At 36.7% G+C, this 26,676-nt stretch overlaps 1 protein-coding gene across 1 annotated transcript; it reads left to right on the top strand.

The window, feature by feature from the left end:
- Window positions 1-2,010: 2,010 nt before the first annotated feature.
- LOC120746173 (T-cell surface glycoprotein CD3 zeta chain-like) lies at window positions 2,011-24,772 on the top strand. The gene is made up of 8 exons (XM_040051490.1): window positions 2,011-2,172; window positions 20,096-20,193; window positions 20,378-20,422; window positions 20,569-20,640; window positions 22,063-22,095; window positions 22,235-22,282; window positions 22,402-22,431; window positions 22,557-24,772. The coding sequence occupies exons 1-8, from the start codon at window positions 2,112-2,114 to the stop codon at window positions 22,620-22,622; spliced, it is 453 nt and encodes a 150-aa protein (XP_039907424.1). The 5' UTR covers window positions 2,011-2,111; the 3' UTR covers window positions 22,623-24,772.
- The last annotated feature ends 1,904 nt before the right edge of the window (window positions 24,773-26,676 follow it).

Genomic DNA, 26,676 nt, shown 5'->3' with positions numbered 1-26,676 from the left:
GACTTCAAGTTTTCAATTTTGATCTGTCATGACTGGACAAATAATTCTGAGGTGACACCATCAAGTTTTTTATTTGAAATTTACAAAACTAAATAAAGTAATCGAAGGAAACAACCATGAGCTGTGTCAGTCAGTGAGTCAGTCATATTGGCATGTTTGCTGGCGTAGTGAGTGAAATGTTGTTTGGGTAGACATGAAAATAAGCTGTTATTCTCCCAGAATGTCCTTTTATGGGAATACAGGCCTTCTTGACTACACCCATTATGCACCTGCAACAGGAAACAGAAAGACAATTGCCAACCCAACAGCCCAAAGAGGTGGAGTCATCAGATGCAAGTGATGAAAGCAACTACTAATTTGATAGATCCAGCCAAAAAACACTGGCCACTAGTGTTGACATCTCCAATAATGAGATGTACTTTGGCGTTGCTTTCCTGACCATAGACCATACATATCCACATCCAGTGTTGTACAAAAGTGTTTGCCCCCTTCCTGGTTTCCTATTAGACAAAGATAACACAAGTTAACACAAAATGCAGTTTCTAAATTAAGGTATTTATTATTGGGGGGGCAGGATGTCCACAAACACACGTAGCACTGTAAGAAAAAGTGATTGCCCCCTAAACCTACTAGCTTAATAGCAATAAATGCAATCAAGTGTTTGGGATACTTTTCAATTAGTCTTTTACAGCGCTGTGGAGGAATTTTGGCCCACTCATCTTTGCAGAATTGTTGCAATTCAGCCATGTTGGAGCATTTTCAAGCATGGATGCATCAACACCAGCACATGAAAGGTCATGTGACAGCATCTCAATCAGACTGAGGTCAGGATTTTGACTAGGCCACTACAAAGTCTTAATTTTGTTTTTTGTTTTGTTTTTTATAAACCATTAAGCCATCCGGGGTCTTTTGTGACCTCTTGGATGAATCGTCACTGTCCTCTTGGGAAAATGTTGGTTGGGAAAGTTCACCGCTGTTCCATGTTTTAGCCATTTGTGGATAATGGCTCTCACTATGGTTTGCTTGAGTCCCACAGCTTTATTGAGGTTTTATTCTGAGACCTCAAGTTGAGCACTTTGGCAGTCACCATTTTGATTCTTTTAACCAGATATGATGCCAAGGACGACTAGCATAAACACTGCCACCAGAGACATTTTAAATCCAGGCAAATTAACTGTTAGCATTATTGAGTGGGCAAGTCTTGAGTTGAACTTCTCTCAGTTTTGACACAAATAACAAAAATGGACTGAAATAACTACCAATGGAAGCAAAGGATATTGGTGCTTCATATGAGCTGGGGGTAAATAAATTGGAAAGTAATCTAATCAAACCAAGCCTTGAAATTCAACTATAATCAACTATCGGCCAGACAGTTTTGTCCAGTTGCCAGCTGCAAGTAAATGTCTTTATATATGGAGGGAACTTTACGGTTTGAGGAAGTGATTTTGAAATACATTTCATTGGCTGTATATGTCAATTTTTCTGAACACAGTTGGTGATTGCACTAGTTGTGGTACTTGACTAAATCCTGGGTAAAAGTCCTGACAAAGTAGTGGTGGCAGAGAGACCATCAGGAAACCACAGTTTGAGTTGCTTAGTTTTTGCTTTCTGTTTGATTTGGGTTGAGGACTAAAACCACTTGACTAAGATAAAGTAAAGGTCATGGTTTAGTACCCAGCACATTAAAATGTCTTGAGTTTACACTCAAAAGTGACAACCTGTAAGTGAAACTGATCTACACAGCCTCTAGCACTGAAAACCAGCCTTAAAAAGAGAAACGGTGATATAAATAATATAAACAAAAAGTGCTTCAGATTTATTTTAAAAGATTTACTCTCAGTTACATAACCGTGTAAACATCAAAAGCAGGAATAGCTGGCAAAAGAAGAGGCTGAATTTGTTTTTCCATGTGTGCTACAGAGTGTGTTCATGTGTGGGAGAAAAGTTGATGTAAGTGTGTCGCTGAGTGTCACCTGGCACAGCAGCTCCTCACCACTTCCTGTTCCACATCGAGGCAACAGAGAAGGAAGATACTAGTTTAGTTCAGTCATCTCACTTCATCGCCGAAACCAGTTTGAAGAAACAACGTCGTCTGGGGATATTGGTTCGGGATGGCGCTCCAGATGTGGATATCTGGCCTGCTGGTCCTCGCCTCAATGGTCTCCCCGGCTGGTAAGACCCCGAACACACTTTGAAGTTCTACACCTAGATTTGAAATAGAAGAATTGCAGAGGCATCACTTCCCTTCTAAAAGCGTGACAAAAGTTAAGACAGGTTTTTAAAAATAGTTTATGATTAACAGAAACATGATACGAAATCAGACCTAAACTTGGTTTAAATCCTGCTAGCTTTATTTTTTTTAAATGCTGATTTTGCAGAAGCTAAGAAAAAAATATTATAGTCTCAGTCATGAAGCGATTGTCAGTATGATATGGTTGAACTTTCAGAGCAGTCACAATTCAAATGCATTAAATCAGTTTTCTTAATCGACAAGCAAAGTGCTAACCCTCAAACGGATCAGAAAATTTAAAAGAAAATACCAACTGTACTTGCATAGATGTGTGTCGTCTAAATAAATAACCCCACATATCTAACAGAACAGCATCTACATAAAGCAGATTTAAAATGTTTTCAAGCAGCAGAAAGTCTTAAGCTGAATATGTCTGTAGTGGAGAATTCTGGTAGCCATGTTGGATTCTGTATCGTGTTCGTCGCGACACAACCAAACAAAATTCAGATTTCTGTCATTTTTTTAGGGGTAAAAAGAAAAATGTTATTTAATGACCAATTTTAGATTTGAAAGCCACAGTGCCATTAGCTAGCTAACACTATAAATCAGAAATGTTCTGGTGTTGATGCGTCTGATTATCACACAAGCTAATCTGTGTGGATTACCTTAAAAAAAGGCCCATCATTGCCTAAATAAATAAGATATCTGACCCCTCTGTTTTTTTTTTTAAATTACTTTTTATACTCAGAAGAAAAAGTTTATTATGTAACTTGAACCTGATAGCTAAACTATCGGCTAACATCCACATCCGGACGTTGACTAATCAGTTTGTGCATGCTGTCGAGGTGTAAAAATGACGCATAATGCGTTAATCTTTCCTTCCAGTTTGTTTAAATTCTGACTTTATTATAAATATAGACTTTCATATTCATAGACTTCTTTGGTAGAAGTTTAATCAAGTTAATCAATCTCATGTAACGACACATCTGAACTAAAGTTGGGCAAAACTCGATGTAACAAATGTACAATCTCACTCAACAATAGGTTTATTTCTTACACTGGTGAAAAAATAACCCAAAAGGAAATCCTCATCTCAGTAAACCTCAGAGTTACATACCAGAATACACAATAAAAAAATCAGTTTCTAAGCAACTATAATTGAAGGCATTATATAGCAGTTGAGTCCACTTTAGAGCCAGAATAAAGCAATTACATTGTCAAGCATTAAAGCCAAGTTTAGACTATTAAAAGTCCAGTTCAAGCCACTCAAACTTTAAAGTAAATTTTGGAATCAAAAAATCTTCAGCGCTTAAAGTACAACTCAATACAAATAATCGTAAAATTAAATTGAACAAGAGTTACCATAGGATTCATTTTTGGAGGCCCTGTCAAAGACTTCCAGGTCGTTTGGAGTACAAAACCTAAAAGCATTTTCTTCCAAACTCATTGCGAACTTTAGGGACCGTGTTTGTAGGGATGCAGAGGGCCAGTCAAGCACAGAAGTGATAGTTTCCCATTGAAAGTCTTATAAAATAAAATATACCGATCATCTTAAACCAAGGCCTAGAGCCATAGATTATGGTTTAGATCATTAGATCATTAACGTACAAGTTTAAACTTAAAAAACGTGCGTCAAAGTTCAACTGTTTAAATACAAACTGAAACAAATAAAATGGAAAAGTTTTCCACTGGTTGTACCAGTATTGATCACAGGAAACACGGCTTAAACCAACAACAATTAAAAGCATTGCATACCAGTTGAGACCATTTCACGTAGCATTTCACAGGCGTTTGCGTAAAGTAAATGTTCATAGTTTACATAATCAAATCTCCAGTTTATTTATGGTATTAAGTTGATTTAATATACTTTAGCTTGAATTCTCTTTGACAGCTGCAATAAAAAGGGGGGGGGGGGGGGGGGCAATAAACAAAACAATACAGAAATAAATCTAGATAATGGATAATTATAAATTTAAATTCACTAAGAGTTACCAAAACATTACATTCTGGAAACACACTTTCAGGTTTTTGGAGCAGTATTTCTTCCAAACACTTTAGGGAACAAGTTTGTTGGGACTCAGAGGAGCAGTCAGGCACAGAAGGGATTTAAAATGACTCCTTTCAATGAGAGCCTTGAAAGCATTAACACTGGCCTTTCATTATCAAATTCTAATGTAGGTCATCCGTGGTCTAGTGCCATAGATAACTGTCTAGACCATCAAATGACCAGTTTAGAACGCTAATGTACCAGTGGTAATACAAGTCTCAACAATTAGAAAAAGCAACTTAATCCAGCAGCGGTTTTCAGCGTCAGTACCAGTTTAGCCTATCAGAAATCCAGTTCAGACCATTCAAGATCCAAAGCCAGTCTAGACTATGAAATGACCTGTTTGGCGCTTTAATAGATCAGTTTAAAGCTGATAAGTGTGCGCCAAAGCGAGGTATTAAAAGCGGTCGCAAAGATTAAAAAAGAAAACGGTTAAACAAAAAGCTTTTTTAAAAACTTAAGTACCAGTTTAGACCACAGGAAATCCAGTTTAAACCAACTACAATTGAAAGCATTGCATACCATTTAGACCAGTAGACCATTTCAAGATCAGTTTAAAACATTTATATTTTCAGACATTTAAAGCTAGTTTAGATTATCACAAACTTTGATTTCCCTAAATCAAAGTTTAGGGAATTCAATAACAAATTAAACAGTCAAAAACAAATTTAAGTCGTCTAAATATCGATCAAAAGACGAGCTAATCCGGTGTAGGCAGATCATGCTCGTTTAAAATAAGGGACCAATTCAATCACGTGTTTCCTGGACCCGAATAAAAGAATAGAAACAGTCGAGGGAAACTAAACGAAGTAGTTCCTCAAACTGTGGGGTGTAATTAGAAATGTGTAGATGTTTGATTCTAACAAAGACAAAGGGCTAGAAAATGGAGAGTTCCTCCATTTTACAGGTTGGTACACCACAGGCAGCAATACTTTTTCACACTTTAGAGCCATTTCAAGAATATAGTAACACAGATAAAAATCACTTTACCATCACCTTCCTCCGACGATGAAATAAAGTTGAGAATAAAAGCTAAAAGTAGGAGGAAATATTAACAGCAGAATTTGCAGAAATCAAGTTTGTCACTTTGGTTTTTATGAAAAAATGAAGTTTGTGCAGCAGCACCATGAGACGTGTAGTTCGACACTTGTGGCTGCAGTGCTTCCTTAATAAGCGCTATATTGCGGCACGATAAAGGCACTACTTAACACATAAAATCATGCTCGTTAAACAAAGTATTTTCTTTACTAAACACAGCCTTACAGTAAGCATTAAAACTGCTCAGTTCACACGTTGTAAAGACAATTAGACTTTTGTATTTGGCCGACATGGTTATTAAATGGCTAAGTACGCCTCTGAAGTGAGAAATGAGGGCCGTTTTTGTAAGTTAGGGGACAAAAATTACATTTTAGAACTAAAATAAATGCATGGCATGTAGCTGTTTAAGACTTGCAGCTCATACTTCCTGAATAGCTGCTGTCTCTCAGCTTTAACATCAGATAAAAATCACTCTTCAAGAAAGACACACCCAGACCGCAGCACCACCTTATGCCGGCCTAGTGTCCAGTATTTTGACATTTGGAACATATCTGGCACATATTCACGCCTAACTTTGGTATAAGTGGCCAAAGTATCCCAGATTATTCCCAAATGTGTCTGTTATCATGATTTAAGTGCACTTTGTGAGAGTTACAAGAAATAAACATCGTTAAGTTATAATAGCGTGACCAAGGAAGGGCTACTTTTTAATATAAGTTCAAGTCAAGAAATCAGTGTCTTCTTTGTAAGTTAGGGGCCAAAGATTACATTTAGAATTAAAATAAAGGTATGAAGTGCTGCCGTTTAAAACTTTCGGCTTCTATTTCCTGAAGAACTACTGCCTTTCAACTTTAATTTAGGTTAAACATGTAGTATTACTCTTAAACGACAACAAACACACGCCACAGTAACACCTTATATGGCTTAATGTCCACGTTTCTATTACATTTGGGCCGCATCTGGCACACATAAGTGCCAAACTGTGCTAAAAGTGATTAGAGTATCGCAAATTAGGATTAAAATCTGTCTGCTATCGTGATTTGAATGCACTTTGTGAAGTTTATCCAAACTAAACAGCATATTTAGTTTTGATATCATGAACGAGAAAGGTTTAACTAGGACCTCAAATGTTCAAACTGAGGAATGAGGATCTTCTTTTTGATATAAGGAGCAAAACGTAAGACTTCAGCTTTTTAACACTTGCGGCTTCTGTTTCCTGAATAACTGCTGTCTAAACAGTATTAGTGGTGTTCATCACGTGCACGGCCTGTTTAAAAGTAATAAAAAGGACTTTTGAGCGATTTCCTGGACCACGTGGCCCGTATGTGACATTATTTTTTGGGCTACATATGGTTTTGTCTGCCTGATGCAAGGAGCCACAGTTTTACACAATAATGGCCTAACAGTGTTGTGAAATTTAGACAACATCTGGCACGCAAAATATTTTCTAGTACAGTAACTGAGCTGTAGATGCCCTGAGCAGCCAGATTTAGTAATAAAGAGCAATAAGTTATGATGACATGACTGAGAAAATACATTTGGCATCTGAAACTTTTTATTGGATGTTTAAACAGAGAAATGAAGGCCCTCTTTTCCAGATAAGGGGCAAAATTAAGATTCAGTAATGATATGAAGTGCAGCTGTGTAAAACCTGTGGTTTCTGTTTCCTGAATAACTCCTGTCTCTGAGCTTCATTTGACATTAAATGTGTAATAATACAAACTAGGATGAAAGATTTTCTGTGGGGCTTTCTGGGTGTTTGGGCCACACCACAGGTCCACCTTATACAGGCCAGATGCCAGGTGTGTTGTAATGGTAGGGCAGAGCTGTAAGTACTCAGAGTTGCCCAGATTTTAATGCACTTTGTGAGCTTTACATTTAAAAAAACAAACAAAACAGCATTAAAATATAATGACCAAGAAAAGGTGCATTACATGTTACATTAGCATCCGACGATTAGCTCATATGTGCAGTTTTCTGTTGCCGATGGGGCAGTTCTTCTTGGGCTCTCAGACGGCGCTGTTTCAGAGTAAGTCTGCGTGCTGCAAAGCAGCCACATGTCTACCTTAAGTGTCAGTCGTATTGTGACAACTGGGCCTCGTCTGGCCTACAAGATATTTTCCAGTGCAGTATCGGAGCTATAAGCGCCCAGAGTAACCAATGTTATGTCCAAAGGTGTGATTTTAATACTTTATAAGGTTTAGGCAAAAAAAAAAACACCATTTAGTTACAGTGACTTCTCAAACAGCATCTCAACCCTATTAACAAATATTTAAACAGAGACAAAAGGGTCTTTTTTGATGTAATGCATTAAATACACCAACATGATGGCAGCTCTGAAACATTAAAAGATAAAGTGTAGAGTCGACTGTATGTATCAGACTTTTTGAAAGGATTTTTTTATATATTGTCATTTTAATGAATTAAAATTGAAAGATTTAAAATATCCATATTAGTTTGCATTGGTTGGTTAGGTGTCTTTTGGATTAGTCTTTTCCACCATGTGATTAAGACTTTTACTTCTAATGTAGGTTTAGACCATTAAAAGATGGTTTAATAACAATACAAACAGGCTTCAAGCTTGAAATAGTCCTCTTTGTAAGTGTCTGAGGTCTAAAGGTGCCAGTGTAGTTGTGTTTTGTAGTTCAAGAGAAATAATTGACCACAAAAAGTAAAGACCCCCACTTCAGGAAGCAGTGTTGTGGTTTCTTTAGCTGTCAAAAGCGTGTTTCCCTAACTGAGCTGTACCTTGGCTCAATGTGGTGGCCAGAGAGCTGCACAAGGCACAACTCTCAGCCCCCGCTAAGGAAACACCCCGGTTCAACAGGAGGTTTAAAAGAAGCGCAAAAGATGACAGAAAATGCAACTCAAACAAAACGGCTATACTAAGCAGATGCTCAGCTTATTTTTACTGGTGTACTTTCTAGGCCCAAAGTGACACAATGAACACAGAGTAGAGGTGAAAAAAAAAACTCAACACACTTACATAAGAGAGAGCGGTGAGATGTCCTCGATTCGTTCAGGTGTTCGGATGCAAACTGCCAACTCTGACACCACAGCGGCATGTTTGCAAGTACATTTCAGGGTTTCTCAAGCTGTGAGCATCTAACTGCCTTGGTTTTAATTGCATTTCACAAGTAGGTCTCATTGACATCGAAATGTTCTTCACCACATAGACCTGTTGTAAATGCAACCAAAACAATGAAACAGCAGTGGCCACTAATTGGAAGGTTGGTTGCTCGATCCCTCGCTGCTCCTGTCTGTATGCCAAATGTTCTTGGGCGAGATGCATCTATTGGAGTGTGAGGCATGTTGTATAAAGCACCTTGAGTGCTCATTTAGAATAAAAAACTTCTATATAAGACCTAATGGAGTTTTAGCCTCATCATTCAAAACCTTGGGTGCATTACAATTGAGACTTCAAGATAGTAACTATCTGAGCTGAAATAGAGACAGCGACAGATGCGAGCTGGAAGTTAACCCATATTCGCTTTACAGATATTTCAGCAAGTAGTCAGTGCCGACTCACCGAAACATAATGAAGGGCTCATGTTTGTAACGAACCTTTGAAATAAATAGCACGCTTGATAAAAGCTCCTTGAAAGTGTGTATCACTATAATCAATAGCAGGCAGGAAAGTAGCTTCCACAGATTTCAACGTGGCATAAAAGGTTTAATTTATCCCTACAATAGAATCCCATCTGTACTGAAACAATGTACGCATAAAAGAAAAGCATCATAACTACTCATGTGCTTTAATGATTTTACAAGTGCACTTTTTTACACTGAACTTTGTTTGCTGGGCATTTGGAACCAGTTTTAAGAGTTTTAGCCTGATTCAGCCCAAAGTTCTTGCACTTCCTACGGTTTAGAGGGAGAATCACGTGTATAAATAACAGCATTGTTAAAATAATGGTGGATTATATGCTTGAGTGTCCTTATCTAGGTTTCCAGGGTTAGGGTTTGAAGTGATTACCACTCTCAGTGAAGGTGGCAAATATGTTAAGGTGTTGTCACGCAACTGGAGCCTGTAATGTCTGTTAGTTGCCAACTATCAGTGGCAAACTGACACGTCGAGTAAATCGCCTCCTGCATTGATGTCCCTTTAAGCATTAACCAATTAGAATTTAGTTGTTGGCAGTCAAAACGCTGATCTCATAAAACATATTTTCCATAACTCACTCAGCGTTACCTATTGGAGTCGGCCCAACACTATATGATATTCAACTGTTTGATTTTTTAAAGAGCAGTTTAGATTAAAATGTCATGCAACTGAAAACTGAAAACTGTTGGGTATGATCACTTGACTGCAAAATCATTCTTGCGAGGACAAACACAGCTAACAACTAATCTTCAAGAGATTCGTTTGCTCATCACAAAATCTGGAGGAAGAAAGAACAAATCTTTGATCTTATTTGAATATTTTGCCTTGATTTTGCCTTTATATTTCTTTTTTCTTTCAAAACTGTCCCCTTTACTTTCTCTTAAGCAAACCTGCCACACCCTACAATGAACCACATAACCTGAGCCATTCGGCAGCAATGCAGAAATATGCCTTGATTTAGTGAATATACTCATTAGACTATAACTTGCTTTTAAGCGAGATTGCTATTGTCTCAATCACATGTGTATATATTTCTTTCTTGAACTGTGTGTTACTTTAATTACAACAGGACTAGCCGTTAAGTTGTTTATGGATTATTCTTTGGTGGAGAGGGGTCGAGGGGCTCTCGCTCTATGTGACACCAGGCCATTAGAATCTCTTTTTGCGGCATTAATGTTTTGCCTTTTTCTCTTTACGCGGCGTAATGGAACAAAATTTCGGGTAACTAAATTAGAAGGAAGTTAAGGTGGGCAGAATCTGCGGCCTGCATCTACCAGTCGATGAGGTTAGCGCCTCCCATGGCAACTAACAATGATGGCTGCAAATTTGGACAGTTTTGTGCTTCTGTGCTGGTACCTGGGCTTTGTTTAATGGAAATGTGTAGAACCAGTTAGATATAGAACAATTTGTGGAAACAAGTTTTGAGAGGTGCAGGCGGGCAGTACGTCAAAATTTGTTAGGAATTCCTTGATTGATTCATTGTGTTGACTAGAGGCTCTAATTCTGTTGTCTTGGCTGGAGCTGAATGAGTCTTTTGAAAGTGGTGCCATAGCTGTTTGCTCTGATTATGTTCTTTTATCATACAAATTGGAGCCCAAACTCACAATTGAACACAAATTTTAACACCCAGAGCCAGCCAGTTTAACTGTCTTGCAGGCTAAAAACTAGACAGTGCTGCTGTACAGGAAGCTCAAAGGTGATGATTTTGATCTGTAAATGAAAATGTGATCATTTCTAAACAAACAAATGCTATCAACTCCTGAGAGTGAAGTTTCTCTGCCTGGAGACAAATACAAAATCATCTGACCGAGTTTCTCTGGTTTCATTTTTTCAGGGGAACACCTGAACACATCATTTCTAGAGGTGATAGAAATGAGTCAACAGGCATGAATGTAAACTATACACTGTGAGGAGATTTTCGGGTTTAGCCTCCTCAACTTTGCGGTAACAATGAAAAAAAAAAAAAAAACAACAGTGGAAAGAGCAGCAAAGACTGGGTGACATATAAAAGGCAGTAATTGTAGTTTCTGCTTAAATTGAAATCATGTGGATGGAAACATGACTCTTATCTGGTGAAGATCATTTATTTCAGAGCATACAGGAAGCCTTAGGAAGAGACGTAATCTTACAACATGCACCTTATCTTTGATTGACAGCACTCAGGCCACACCCTTTTCTTTGAGCATTAACTACATCTTGTCACATGCTCTTTAGGTCTCCTAGAAACGACATCCTTTTTGCTATAAGCGACAAGCTGGATTTTTAAAGGCGACCTCGGGTTCTTCATCTCTCTACTTTCATTCAGGAAACTGTCGCTGCTCTCAGAGTGTTTGAAGTCTCGCGTCTGTCAACACAACCAGCGCTTTAATATGGCTCAAACCTTTTACCCAGTCTGAAGTGTTTCACAGGCAGAGAAGCTGCCATCTGAGAATGAATGAATCCTAACAGAAGTCTGATCTGCTATCAGACATCTACACATGACACGCTGTAACGTCAGAGTAAAACTGATTTTTCCACCTCCTCACTGCTCTTTACTGTAAATGATCATTTCACGTTTTAATTTCTCTTCTGACATAAATGAAGATAAGTCTAAATTTAACATCTTCCAAATAAGTCTGTCAATGAGTCACGAAAAACCAGCCAAACATTGTGTTTCTACTTTTCTGTTAGCACTGTTAGCTCCTTGGTGTTGCATAAAAAACAAAGAAATAACTCATAAAATAACAATATTAAAAAATTATAGGACTTTCCTGCTCAAAATTGCTTTTTGGTAAGACAAGAAATGCTAAGATTCTAAATATTGATCCCATCCCATTGCTCCATCCATCTTCTTCTGTTTGTCCAATATAGGTTGCAGGAGAGCTGGAGCCTATCTCACAGAAACCAAATATAACATGAAAAACAACTCATTATGTGGAGAAAATAAACGGAAAAATGGAAAAAAATAAACTGTAAAATCAGACTTTAACACTTTCATGCATGAATTATGACAATCTCAATCAGGACTTTTTTCTTAAGTATTTTTATTTCTATTTAGGTATGAAAAAAATATTTTTGAACTTCATTTTTAAACATGAATTTTTCAAATGGTTTTGTGTCCACTTTTGGGGTGGCAGAGTATGGACACATCAGTGCCCAATGTAGTGGTTTATGTACAAGTAAACCATCAACACTGACACAAATACAAGGAAAAGCCTTTGAATAGCTGTCGACTGTAGTGACCACTATCTGTAAAGGGTCAATACAACAAAGTGGTTCTATAGAGTAGTCTAAAGAGCTCGGAAAGAAAAGCGTCACTTTTCTTTCCGAGCTCTTTAGACTACCATGACCTGGATGGCTGAGAACCTTCACAGACATATTCTATCGAGTAGAATTATGCGCTAAATTTAATAAAACAAAGTAAAACTGGATTAAATGTCTCAACCAATGGTGTAAAAAATCTTTTTTAAAAACCGAACTGACGTTAATATTGAAGTGTAATGGTTCACCTTAAGGAGCCGTTTCCTGTTATTTCTGCCCATTAGATAAACAAAGATATCTTTATTGCTCAAGTTTCCCGTGGAAGAACATTTTCAAGGGACACGATTCTTTTGTGTATGCAGCAAAAACACAGTGGATGTACAGTAGAAGTAAAATGGAGGTGTACAGATTGTGTCAGTGGATTTCCTGCCCAAGAAACCGGTCTGAGGACCTGCAGGTCAAGACCTCAAGGCTGCGATATCATCTGCATCGAGCTCAGACAGTCCACACAATCCTCAGAAGTCATGACGGTGCCCCTGAAACTCTGTTCTGCTGAACACCTACACGTATCACATACCACCTTTATCACCTTTATCAGCTGACGGAGGCAAAATATATGTCACTGCAACCCTGTGATAGGTCAAGTGTGCCAGGTAATCTGAAAACTTCATCTCTGTGTGGTCATGCAGCTGTGGGAGTACATCGAGTTGCTGAGTGTCAGGCCACAGTAATCTGCTCTGTTTTTGCTTCGCTTGGACTTTACTGTGATTTTTATTTCCAACAGTACCGACAAAACAAACCAGCAGCAATCTCTCATTCATATCAAATGCATGGCAATCCAGTCACAAAGTTCACGCTGAAAAGACACAGCAAACAACCATTTAATGTAAAACACTGAATGGTTGGTCACTACAATGTACAACCATTCAAATCAAACCTGTTTGTAACAAACAGTCGTTCACGTTTCCTTCGCAGTAGATCCATACACTCTATAAAACACCCCTTAACGATCGCTATTCTTTCCGGTGGGAACTTGGCGTCATTCGTCTGTTTCACTGCGTAACCTGGGGTCAAGTTTTAGTTCTATTTGTATCCCTCAGCATCCAAACCAAGTAGAAACCGCTTTAGTTTGAGTCTTATATCTTTAGAAAAATGTTTGGATGGTCCTGAACCTTTAGCCTCTCGGCATTTCTTTGATTTTCATTCTAACTACTGAACTTGGCAGGAGTCTGAGCACAAGCTGATTTCCAAACCTCTGGTCAGATTTCATTTCCCAGAACTTCAGTTAATACATTGACAACCTAATGTGCGCTCTGTAATGAGTGCAGTGGAAATAGATTAGAAACTGATATGATGCCCTTTCCTAAACCCTCTTTTATGTCATTAGCAACTATTTGTGGGCGTCTAAGATGTGAATTATGTTAATTATCTTTCAGAAAACTTAGATCTAATGTTAGATACCTAAATAAACACGTTTTAATACGTTGTCTCAGTTCTAAAGACTCCAGTCTTTCATAGCCTTTCTATGGTTTTGTGTCTGTGTATAAATGTCCTGTAAGAGAAGAGGTGGTTTTAAAAGATAAGAATCTGTGTGTGGCCATTAAATAAATACAACATAGTCAACTATTTATTGACCAGTCAGCTTTCGACAACATCAATGGCACGGGGCCGTTTGTCGAGCAGGTTCATTGGCAACTGCCTTGTTTGAGCCACTGACTGAAATGAACTTTCAATAGTATTTTTATTCTTTTATTTGTTTTACTTCAATAAATATGACTTAAAATAAAAATGACTTTTATTACAATGAAAGTGATTTGATTGACTGTGTGGATAGAAGACGTAGCTGCTTCCATCCACCGCTGGTTTGTTTGACACAACGACCTGAAATAAGGAGCTAAAATGAAAGACAGCAGCATGCAGGTAAAATGATATTTCAGTAAGGCAGATTTCTTGTAAACCTTGACAGCAGCCAATTCATCTTTCCAGCAGCGATACCTGCAGCCTACAGGGGTTAGTCTAAAGAAGAGCTTAGTATTTACTCCACTTCTTTTATTCTGAAGGTTTACTTATCATTGTTTTTTGGTATTTCTGCTGTTGTATAACGCCGATGATAACACTGATATTCTGTATTTTTTTAGATGAAGTTGGCAGTAAATAAAATAATTCAACTGATTTTTTTTTTTTTTTTGTGGGCCAGAAAAACATCTGATTGCTGACTGGAGAGAAAAAATGTTGTACTGAATGCTGAATGCTGCAAGAGATTTTTTAAAACATCAGTATTTAATAGACTCTTGAATTTTTAATCTGTATTGCTTTGTTGTTTTAACCACGAAGCTTTGCTACTATTTCTATTCTTGTACAGTTTTAATGTTGCAATAATTGCGTAAGAAGCTATAGGTTAAGCTGAGTAAAGCTGAGTGTTTCCATGTTGGCTCAGTGCATTTACTGCAAATCAGGGCTGTGTTGTGATCCTGTGGTTGAACAGCAGATGCAGGAAACCTGCTGATGTTGCACTCACGGACACTCTGTGATGTTGGGATCCCTTATGAGAGGTTGTGATGGAAAACTCTGCAAAGCCAGTTTTATGAATGGTGTCTGTGAATGTTTCTGATGAGTCACGAAGAATTCGTGTAAACATAAAAAATGTCACTGATCTTTCCGCTGATGTGTCAGTCAGTCAGATTAGACAGACCGGGTGTTTCTTGAACTGTTTTTAATGCAGTTTCAGTGGAAACTCCTCCGATTCTCCTCTTCTTTACTGTCATTTCCCTTTTAGGAGAAGCAAAAACAAATAACAAATGGACTAGTTATGAAGCAGTTTAATGCAACTAGTTTAAAAGCTTTATTGAATCTGTTCTTACTGACACAACAGGCATAAAAACTGTAGAAACAACCTCTAAAAATATCAAAATTATAAGTTGTTATTAAAGTTTTTCTAATTTACAAGTTAGAAAAACTTTAAGTGTTTTCAAGTTCACATGTACTTGCAGAGGTGACAGAGGCGTGTTCTGAGCAGCTGGGGGCATTTTATATGCTAAAATATGATGATTGCATGAATTATGAAGTCCTGATCTTTACTGTTCTACCACGAGGTAATCACTAACTTCAGCTAACAGAAACAAGAATTTAGACATATGAAGGAGAAGCAATTATGTCCATCAGATATTAATGCAAAGAAAAAAACCTCTAATACATCCACATTATGAAGCATATATGTTTAAATTGCTACATCTCTCAGTTGTTCTGATATACTCAATTAAAGAGCTCAGAATATACTTGTACTTTCAGGACATAGTAAAAGAATTTCCGCTATATCAGCTTCTTCAGAAATAATATTGCTCATATGTGACGGGATTTTCATGTTTGAACTGTGGCTCGGGTTCATGTCCAGTTACAGGACTGGTATAAATATTTAAAACAATACTTAGAAAATACATCACTTGCATTTGTATTACCAGTTTTCTGAATGTACTGAGCGCTGAATCTTAAAATGATTTGGAAAAGACCGTTTTTAATCTTTTTTTTAAAAGGTCATATTTGTCTATAATGTTATAAAGCATCTTGCTCAAAAATACATGAATCCAATTTAGTTTGTAAAAGCTGCTGAGAGTAAGTGCACGCTAAAAACATGCATTTCCATGCCTTTCTGGTCGCAGCCTACTTTTCTTATTTGGGTCGGCTTCTGTTGGCGTAATCAAAGAAATCATCTGCATTAGTCCAAATTATATATAATAAAACTGTAGCTCTTGATCCTGATCTTCAGTAAATTAACGTACCCCGTTATATGTATTGACTATACATTATAGTCAATACATAATTATGTATATAATGTATTACTTGTTTGACCGCCAACTTAAACAGTGCAATGTCCCAAATCCTTCAAAAACACACTGATGAAAAAAAAGGTGCAAACTTTTTAACTCAGTATTTTTTCACTATTCAGTGTATGCACGTGTACACATTTTTAATGGTTTTACTATGTTTATTATATACATACATAATGCTGACTGCGTTATATGTAATATATGTATGTATATATGTACATAAATATGTTCATTTGATTTTTTCTGACGGAGCACCAGAACAGTACTGCCAGCACCTCTTTCAGTCACTCGTGGGTCGACATAGCGAAGGTGACACTGTGTTATATTGTAATATTACGCAAGCTCAACAATGTAGGTACACTTCTCAAGTAGATATCTTTAGCTAGCTTACATATCATAAATGCCTATTTTTTCATTTGAAAATAATTTCCTATTATGATGGTGACACTGACGCCTGGATTTCTTATAGGAAAGATGCTTTACAGAGTGACCACATCGCATTTGAATTATTAGAGCACTACCTGCATGCATATACTACTAAAACCTAACTTCTTCTGCTACTAGAACTACTACGCCACAAAAAATGATAAAACAACATTTGAAAAAGTACGTCTAAAGTACACGGTCTCATATGAAGTATTTCTAATTGTCTGCAAGTTTTAAATTAAACCAATTTAAATATTTCTTCCAGATATTTAAGTCTGTCTGTATTTAAAACTATACCTTGCATTAAGCCACTTACAGAACTACCTGCATGTGTGTGCTTAAACTGAAGCATTTTTCAGGCAGGTGTGTGACCTACATGCACGACGGTAGTTAGTGTAACTTCATCAACACAGGTATATTACTGGTAGAGTCTACCTATTTAAAAGCAGGCCTGGCACATGTTTTTGCACCTAAATTGATGCATCTTTAAGCAGGTGTGGTGCTGAACTTTATGTGCATTTCTTCTTCAGCTATCATTTCATTAAAGCAGCCACATAATGAATATTCAAACTTCAATTTAAACTTTAAAAAAAACCAGTTGTGGTACAGAAAGTGTGACCACATTAGTGTAATATTATCGAAGCACTATTGTAAAGATCTTACAAATCTTTAGTTAGTTGTAGTAACTAGCTGACATTATGACATCTTCACGCAAGCTTACGTTAGAGCTACCTGTAAGTGTGCGCTTATACTGAGGCTTCAGTTTAAGCGCATATGTTTTTGTACCTAAATTGAGGCATCTTTTTAAAGTCATAGTGGTGCAGAACGTCATGTGCATGTGTATTTAACCTGCAAAGCATGTCCAAACTTTTATGAAAGCAGGTCTGAAACAGATATATTTGTGTGTGAGTTTAAATTGTAAATCTTTTGAAAGAATACTGGTATCGAGCTGCATGCACGACAGTAGCTGGTGTCACGCTATCAGATACATAACTGTTGGGCTTTGCTGACGCCATTCTGTATCTGAGCCTTGCGAGTCTGTATTTAAAAATGTAACCTGCATGTGTCCACTGGCATTATGACTTTATGTGCGCTCATTACAGAGCTATGTACACACGTGCACTTAGATTTCTTTTTAAAGCCATAGTGGTGGAGAACTTTGTGTGCATGAGTATTTATAAAAAGAATTCATAAGCCATGTTCAAACCTAAATTTTGACTTTTAGTAGATACAGATCTACTGTGCATGTGTGTGTGTGTGTGTGTGTGTGTGTGTGTGTGTGTGTGTGTGTGTGTGCCACCTACAGTTGCATATTTTTTGATGAAAGTCTGGTACAGAGTTGCATAAACCGTTAACCTGCGCTGACTGTAGCTAGTGTAACTTCATCACAGCAGACATACTGATATAGTTTGCCTTTTTAAAAGCAGGCCTCGTATATGAGTGTGTGAAACTGAACATGAAACTGCACTGTGCTCATCAGATTAAACCCTAACCTCGACCACACACACACACACACACGGGCTTCCTGATGCGTATATTTTCAGTTTATCTTTGCTCTTATCTAACCAGACGTGTTGTCAGCTTAAAATGACCATGAAATGAAACGTGCAGTGAAAGGAGGCATTGCAGCTGTGATGTGGGCTTCCTTTCAGCTTCAGATGCAGAAACTTCAGGTGGATCTTTATGAGAATGAACAGAGTGGCACTCAGCTGAAAATTGTTATCTTTATTGATTAAGAAAAAAAAAAGTTTGAGCATGCGGTTTAAGCACCTCTGAGCTGATGTTTTTCATATCATCACCATCATGATGTGTGAAAGTGACTTTTCACTATTCTGTCATAGTTTCTCAACATAAAACTATAATTCTGTCTGACCATTCAGTTAGAAGTGTGAAAGCAGAGTTTCTTTATAAACGATGTTGATAGATGCTCGCTCTAAGCTCATACGATCACTGATTAAGGGCAAAAACCGTTTCCTGGAAACTGATGATAAGAAAAAGACGAGGAGAGGGCTTCAAACCACACAGATGAAGCAGTTAACCGCAGAGAAATGTGACCAAAGATAAAAATATATCTCATTTACAGGGTTAGGAAATACAAGATTGACGACACTGTTGATTCCTCACACGTCAGCATGTGTTTAGCCAAACTTTATATAAATGAATTTAAATGAATCTTGTGTATTTGCATGCGTGTGTGTGTTTTGTTATTTTTTTGTTTTGTTTTTTGGGGGTGGTGATTGGTTGAGAGTCTAAAAACATTTACAACATTAACGGTGTTTCAGCACAGCACATTTCAGCGTTCACGATAACAAACATTTGATTACAATTACAGAGTTACGTGAGTGGAGTTTAACCTGTTTATCTATCTGAAGTTTGAAGAAAAGTCTGTCGAGTTTGGTGTAAAATTTGAAGTTTTAAACTCCATCTTCATTAATTTGAGCTGCTTGTATTTCAAAGAAAATGCACAGACTTCATTAAACTTTAACAAAAAAGAAAAAGCAACAACTTTATTTTCTCATGAACTACGTCTCTTTTTTTTTCTCTCTGGAGAAAATATGTTCTCATCAGAATCACATGACTGACTCACATATTTTTACTGAAACTAAACAGCCCACTCCAAACAAGAAATTCAAATAATACCACATATATACATGGAAAACAGCCTCCATACAGTTTGGGGCAAAAACAGTAATCGCCAGGCTTTTCAAACTAAACACTGCTCGCGTGTTTGTCTGTCTGTTTAGCGATACAGTTACAAGAAGAAATGACGAATTTCATCAAATTTCTAATTTACTTTGGTGGGAAAATGCTTCTTTATGGTGCGTTTTCTCATAAATCACTTCTCTTTCCTGTTGAATGCCACAAGAATCACATGACTGAGGCATGTGTCAGTTATGTGGATAGGTGCGTGGCAAAGAGATTTAAAATAGAAATGCATTTAGTGCACTTTTACTAAAACCTGTCTCTATACACATCTTTATAGAGCAAATTCAGCCAAACTTCATCACCTTTAATACATTTCTTTATATTTATATAAACAACATGAATGAAAATGAAACCCGAGGTTTATTGACAGTGAAGTATTTTCTTGTGTATTTTTTGTCTCTTAAAATGCAGTTTAAGAGCGACTCTGACCTGCTTAAATGTTTAATGAGCGTCTGTGATGTGAAAACAGGCTCTGCTGCATCTTTTGGCTATATAGACACACACCGACACAAACACACACGCCCACACTGAACCACACACGAACACACACCTGTCAGTTAATGAGCCACAGCGAGCACTCGGCAGCAGCTGAGGAAACCGCCGAGCTCCTTCACACTGACGCGCTGCACAAACAAAGACTGTCGACTGCTGTTGCTGTCAACCTTATTTTTATTCAGTTTTAGTCAAAATGATAGGAAGAAGTTTTTTCTTCTATAGCTTTATTTTAAACAACCTTTTATCAGGGTTTATTTAACACATGGGAGCCCGAACTTTTTTCTTTGCATTTTAGTGAAATGCGGAAAGTTTTACAACGTTCAAAGCTTGAATAGAAGTGTAGAAGTTGTAACAACAGTTCATGAACTGTTACCAACATTAGAATCATTTTTGTTGTGTACTATCATTTTATTGGGGCTCTTAGTTGAACACAGAACTCAGTCAAGTTTGTGTTTCCTCTAACCTTTGAACTCTGATCTCCACAGAGGCAATGAACTTGTACGACCCTGCACTGTGTTACATCCTGGATGGCTTCCTCGGCATTTATGGCCTCATCATCACTGGCATGTTCATCAAAGAGAAGGTGGGTTTGTTTCTTTTTAATATTTACTGCTGATTGGATTCTAGTCTAGGAGTAAAAACAGATTCAAATCCAATTTTCATCTCTGAACCAAATCAGACCTGTTCAATAATGACTCTATAGCCTTCTTACTTCGCACTCCACAAAAGGCTGTTTTTGATTAACAGTCATTGATATTTTTCTGTAGTTCTTCAAATCGAAAGCGAAGATGGAGGAGGAGGGCTTATACAGTGTAAGTTACTATCACCTAACACCATAAACTGCTCGTTAGCCTGTTTTCCCCGATTTTAAGAGTGAATATTGGCACTGTACTGATCTTAGAATGGGAATAACTGTTGATGAGGAGAATGATGTGGATTAAAACATGTTCTTGTTCAGGACCTGAAAGGTCAGGATCCAGGTACTTACGAGCCACTGAGAACGGGAGACCCCGAGAGTGCACGAGGAAGAGTAAGTCTGCTATTCTCATACAACACATCTAATTAAGTACTGAAGTCAAATGTTTAAACACAAAAGACAAAAAAACAAATTTAGAATGTTTATATGTTTGATTCCACTTTTTTGATTCTGGAGGATAAGGCGCATTGTTGTCACACTGGATCGCCATCCTGCAGTAGTGACTGTTGCTGAGAGAACCTTAAAGTTTTTCTTAAACATCTCTAAAGTTATTTACAGTTTTATAATTCCCGGTTCATTTAAAATTCCCAGATCTTTTAGGCCTCATGGACTTGGCGTTTTAAGTGGTAGAAAGATATTGTCACTAATCCCATTTCCTTACCTGAATGATTGAGCATGCATTGAGATTTAATGTATTAGATAAGATCAACAAAATAACAGCACCTCAAATCTTCTTCTAGAACACGTGTAGAAAGAGCAATCCTGGATTCTAAACGAAGAACATTAGAAGAATTGTGACAAACTAAAATACTGGAGACAAATTGCAAGAACTCCCAAACTGTGGACTTCTTAAAGAAACTGGGAACCACAAACCTGTGAAAAACCTAAACCACACCAAGAACCACAATAAATGCAAAATCTTGAGTTTGTTGTTGAGTACTCTAAAATAATTATTAGGAAATGTCCTCAGGAATAAATCTAAAGGACAAGAAAACAACTAATTTGCAGGAATTTTAAAAGACTCGTCAATATCTGGAAGATGTTTGAAGAACACTAAAACGCTTCTTAAAAGTTATGAATGGAATAAATGCATGGATCAAACATATCTGGGAGAAACTGTGACAAACTAAGTGGAATAGGACAAGTTTGAAAGAATTCATTAACTATGGACTTCTTAAATAAACCCTGTTCAGAGATCAGGAAGAACAAAAACCACTGAAGAACCCAAACCACTTCTGCAAGTAGTACAATTAATTGTACAATAACCGTAGCAAATGAAGTTCAGAAGAACCTAAGTAGACTATAAGGATAACTTATACCTAGCTTATACTGTATTTGGTCGTTTTTGCAAGTGGTTTGGGTTCTTCAGTGGTTTTTGTCCTTATTGGATTCATGTTTCCCTAAAAAATAAAACAGGGACCATGAACCATGACAAGGACAATTTGATAAAAATTAAAAAACAAACAAACAAGCTGTTAACTACTTTTCAAAAACACTACAGGCTCCAAACCACCTGTACAAGAACTACAATAAATGTGAAGTATTCTTAAGAACTTGTAGATTATGTCCAAAGAAGTTTCAAAAACAACAAAAGAATGGTTTCTCAGGAATTTTAAAGACTTGAAAGTTGTTGAAGAACCCTCAATTCCTTCTTAGAGGAAGAAGGAAAAGAACCCAACATAGGTTCTCTATTTTAAAGTCTGTTAGAACCTCCTGCCTTAAAATTGCACTTGTGACTTCTGTTCCTTTCTACAGAACCGCAGGGTAGCTGATGACGCCACGTACACGGTAACAAACAATATCTTATTATTAATATTATTAATATTATTATTATTATTAATAAACTTTTTGTAAACACAGAACTCTTGGAAGTTTGCATACTAACACAGAAAACTCGTATCTGAACTTGTTATATTTTTAAATTCAGGGCCTGAACAAACGCACAGATGGAGAATATAAGGAGCTTCCTCTGAAGGTTTGTAATAAATGACCGAAACAAATTGGTCAATTTCTCACTTCTTGTTTATTGTCTACTTAATTAAATTCCATCAACAAAAACCTGATGTCTAATTATTTACACTGACATTTTTACAGCGTCCAAAAAAGAACGAACAGGTTTACCAGGTGAGTGTAAAAGCTTCATTAGCTTTAAAGAGATAAATCAAAATTAACCATATCACTTGAATATAATTTTGTGATTAAATTAAAAAAAAAAACCCTGATGATTGATTGATTTTGGTCATTTTTAGGGTCTGAGTTCGGCCACCAGGGACACCTACGACTCCCTCCAGATGCAATCGCTTCCACCTCGCTAAGAAGCCACCAAAGAGCTACTGATGAGCCCCGTCCAGACGTCTGCTCCAGAGATTATTCATGGGAATTTTCACACCAACTGAGAACAGCTTGAGCATCTTTGTTTTACTTTGAAGATATTAAGGTTTGCCAAGTTTATAAGTCTGTAAATGGACTGAAAATTTTAGCCTTTCTCAGACTTTATATTTAACAAAACATCTGGAAGGTCTGTTTTCCATCAGACTTCAAACGTGCATTTAAAATTTGTCTTTTTAATGACTTAATGTCCAATATTTTACAAATATTTTTACACATTCAATAGTGATCAACTGAGATCCAACTTTTCATTCTTTTTTTACCTAACTTTTTTGCAGTTTTATAGCTTGACCTTTTGAAGTATATTAGTACATAAGGAGTTAATATCCAATGTCTATCTGACTGTAATGCAAATTTAAGACCCGTAAAGACAACATAGTAAAAACCAGTACGACATGTACTGGAATTTAAACAAATTTAAATTTGAAATACATTTTTGTGCTTTTTTTTTAAAACAAATAGTCATATTATGTTGTGTAGTATTATGAAATCTTTTTAACTGTTTACAACTACATTACAGTGATTTATGAAACGTTTATTAATTAATTACTATACAGTCACTATACAGTCAACTAATACCAATTTTTATTTTTATTCATTTTACTTGTTGTTTTATTTTATTTTATTTTATTTTTTCTTACAAAAGGTTACCCTTTGCACATTGTATTTACTTTAAATATAAAAAAAATTTCATAAGAGTTTTCAAGAATCCCAGGATTCAGGAATGTTCTGGAAATCAGAGTTGGAACGATTAATCATTTAATTGATTACCTGATTAAAAGAATGTTCAATTCTTTTACATTTTTAACACATTTTTAGATTTTGGATTAAATCATCGGTGCTGTCGGATGTAATAACTGGTATTAGAGGCTTGAAACTTACTCGGTGACATATCCGACCTCTATAAATTTTCACATTCACGTAAAAAAAAAAATGCTTACATGATTATTTCTGAATCCATATTGAGTATGTTATGACCTGGTTCTCAGTATAAAACTGTAAACAAACAAACTGCAGTTTGTACCTTGTTTACATAGGTTTTTTAATTTAACACAGTTATATATCAGGGTATTTGTTGTGGATTAATAGCACAGTTCAAAGATTTTTAAGGCTGAAACACCTTTAAAACTGATCCAAAGCGAATTTATGAGAAAAAATAATGTAGAACTTACTTTATGATTTGAAATGGAGGCTTGCCTCTTTTGAAATGCTTTCGAATTTGATAAAGATCCGTAAAAAATGGATAAATGCCATTAACACCAAGTCTGTCTTAAATAATGAACATCTGTAAAATTTAAAAGCTGCACTAATGTGGTGTGGAAGACAGATGTTTCACAATATTCCTGAAAAGAGCTTGGTGCCGTTTCAGTGGACACTCGAGGAGCTATTTTTCACTGATGTATATATTAGGTTGTAAAATAAAAAGACATCAAAGAACTTCAGTCTGCACTTAGATCAACACAAAAAAGCTGCAGCTTCATTTCTGCTTTTTATATTTATCATCTAAAAATGATGAAGTCTTGAGTAACATCTGGAGAATCACAGCTGCAAAGAAAGAAAAACCTCAAGATTGAATCAATCAATATTCATTACATGAGTGATGGCAAAATATGAAACGATATGAAATATGAAATAAATGTAAGATTTTTAAGTATGTATTTTGAAACATTTCTTCATTTGGTCTTTTTCACAATAAAAGCCAAAAACCTTTCAAATGAGCAATAAAACCCGTAAAATAAATAAAACAAAATTGGTTGAAAAATGTTCAAAAGCTTATTATTATTATTTTCCATTTCAAATTTCTGCAATAATGAATGGACTTCCACACTTTTCAGGTCTAAGATTTAGTTGTAATTTTTAAAAGAGCACTGCAGCTTTAAGTTACTATATGTTTTGCCTTGTCCTGTATAGAGTTATTTGTAGTTTTCTGTGTTCATGTATTTCATCTGATGTGTTGGATAGTTTGCATGGTAGTTTCTTTTTTTCCTGATATTTTCCTGAGAAGTTGTGCTGCAAACAGTTATTTTATTCCTGTATGAATATCATTGCTTCATTATTAAAGTTTGCAAAATTCTGAGGTTTTTTTTCTCATTTCAAAATGTGTCATGAATAAATAAACAATGGCAAATGGCCTGTATTTGTATAACACTTACTAGTCCCTAAGGACCCCAAAGCGCTTTACACATCCAGTCATCCACCCATTCACACACTGGTGATGGCAAGCTATATTGTAGCCACAGCCACCCTTGGTCGCACTGACAGAGGCGAGGCTGCCGGACACTGGCGCCACCGGGCCCTCTGACCACCACCAGTAGGCAACGGGTGAAGTGTCTTGCCCAAGGACACAACGACTGAGACTGTCGGAGCCGGGGCTCGTACCAGCAACCTGCAAACTCTTGAGCCACGATCGCCCCTGTATAAATAAACGTGAGAGTTTTCAGAGGACTTGAAGATGAGATGCTGGATGCTTCTGCCACCTGATGGACAAACATTAAAGTACATCTCTGAACAAAAACGACTTTACAATTAGTTTTTCACTTTATGATGAAAAAGAACAACTTTTACCCTTAAAGTCCAGTGAATCTAAAATTCATGATGAGTGATTAATGGGTAAATTACAGAATTTAATGGATTAATTACATGTAAACCGTTAAACGTGTTTCTTTAAAGGTCTTTATATGTTTAGAAAAAAGTTATAGCTCTTTTTTGGTAATTAAAAATAGCAAAAAAGGCTTTGTGACAATAACAGTTAAAGAACCTTTACTTTTTAAATAAGTGAGGTTCAAATTTGTTGATTACCGATGATTTTAAAACACATACAGATTAAAACTGAAGAAATGAAGGGAACCTTAAGGTAACACTTAAGTATAAGTATAGAGTAGAATAGCCCCTGAGGGTGGTTTATCCTTCAAGCTCAGGTCTTCTACCACAGGCCTGGGAGTTTGAGGGTCCTGTGCAGTATCTTAGGTGTTCCTGGGACTGCGCTCTTCTGGACAGAGATCTTCGATGTTGCTGTTGTAGCCACTTGCCTATAGCCCACATCGTCTCCAGCTCTTCTCTGAGCCTTTGGTATTTCTTGAGGTCCTTCATCCTGATGTTGCTCTCATTCTGTATCACTACATCTATCACTACGGCCATCTTCTTCTTCATCTTCTTCATATATCTACATTTTATTGGATTTCATGTCATGAATGTATAAAAGTACGGAGCCCCGCAGGGGACATGGGAGAAAAAAAAATTAAGACGGACTTTTGTGAGATCTCGCAAAACTAACTCGGGATCTCGCAAAACTTTTGCGAGATCCCGAGTTAGTTTTGCGGGATCTCGCAAAACTTTTGCGAGATCTCGCAAAAGTTTTAGCCGCATTCTTCGGACGCCGGCTCGAAGCCTACCGGGAGGTTGAGGCACGATGTGCCGGGAAAGCGGTGTTCCTCCCGGCTGTAGTAGGTCTCGACCTCCCGTCAGCTCGAAGCTAACGGGAGGTCAAAGGCCGAAGAATGCGGCTAAAACTTTTGCGGGATCTCGCAAAACTTTTGCGAAATCCCAAGTTAGTTTTGCGAGATCTCGCAAAAGTTTTGCGAGATCCCGAGTTTGTTTTGCGAAATCCCGAGTTAGTTTTGCGAGATCTCTCAAAACTTTTGCGAGATCTCACAAAAGTACGTCTTAATTTTTTTTTCTCCCATGTCCCCTACGGGGCTCTGTAATAAAAGTAATACAATCTTTGATGTGATGAAAGTTTAAATTGTATTGTTCTTAAAATATTTCAAATTCTGAAAATTACAACTTGTTACATTTTTGAAAACTATTTTTCATAAAATTAATTAATTTAGTAATTAATATATTGTTAAATTACATTGTTTAAACTTACAGTAATAGCTTTTCAGTGGTTTTACGTTGTCCGGTATCCGTTTTTCAAAAATAAAACTGAATACGTCTTTGACTATAAAATAAAAGACCTTGATGTAAAATTAGGTTTTTGTG

Source organism: Simochromis diagramma, unplaced genomic scaffold (genome assembly GCF_900408965.1).
Source record: "Simochromis diagramma unplaced genomic scaffold, fSimDia1.1 OVJJ01000107.1, whole genome shotgun sequence".
Taxonomy (NCBI): domain Eukaryota; kingdom Metazoa; phylum Chordata; class Actinopteri; order Cichliformes; family Cichlidae; genus Simochromis; species Simochromis diagramma.
The sequence above is the reverse complement of the archived record's forward strand: the minus strand, read 5'-3'. Positions and strand labels throughout refer to the sequence as shown.

Coding starts and splice junctions, on each gene's coding strand:
- LOC120746173 (XM_040051490.1), top strand. CDS start 2,112: ATGGCGCTCCAGATGTGGATATCTGGCCTGCTGGTCCTCGCCTCAATG. Junction 2,173..20,095: donor CTCAATGGTCTCCCCGGCTG/GTAAGACCCCGA, acceptor TGATCTCCACAG/AGGCAATGAACTTGTACGAC. Junction 22,096..22,234: donor CTGATGACGCCACGTACACG/GTAACAAACAAT, acceptor TTTTAAATTCAG/GGCCTGAACAAACGCACAGA.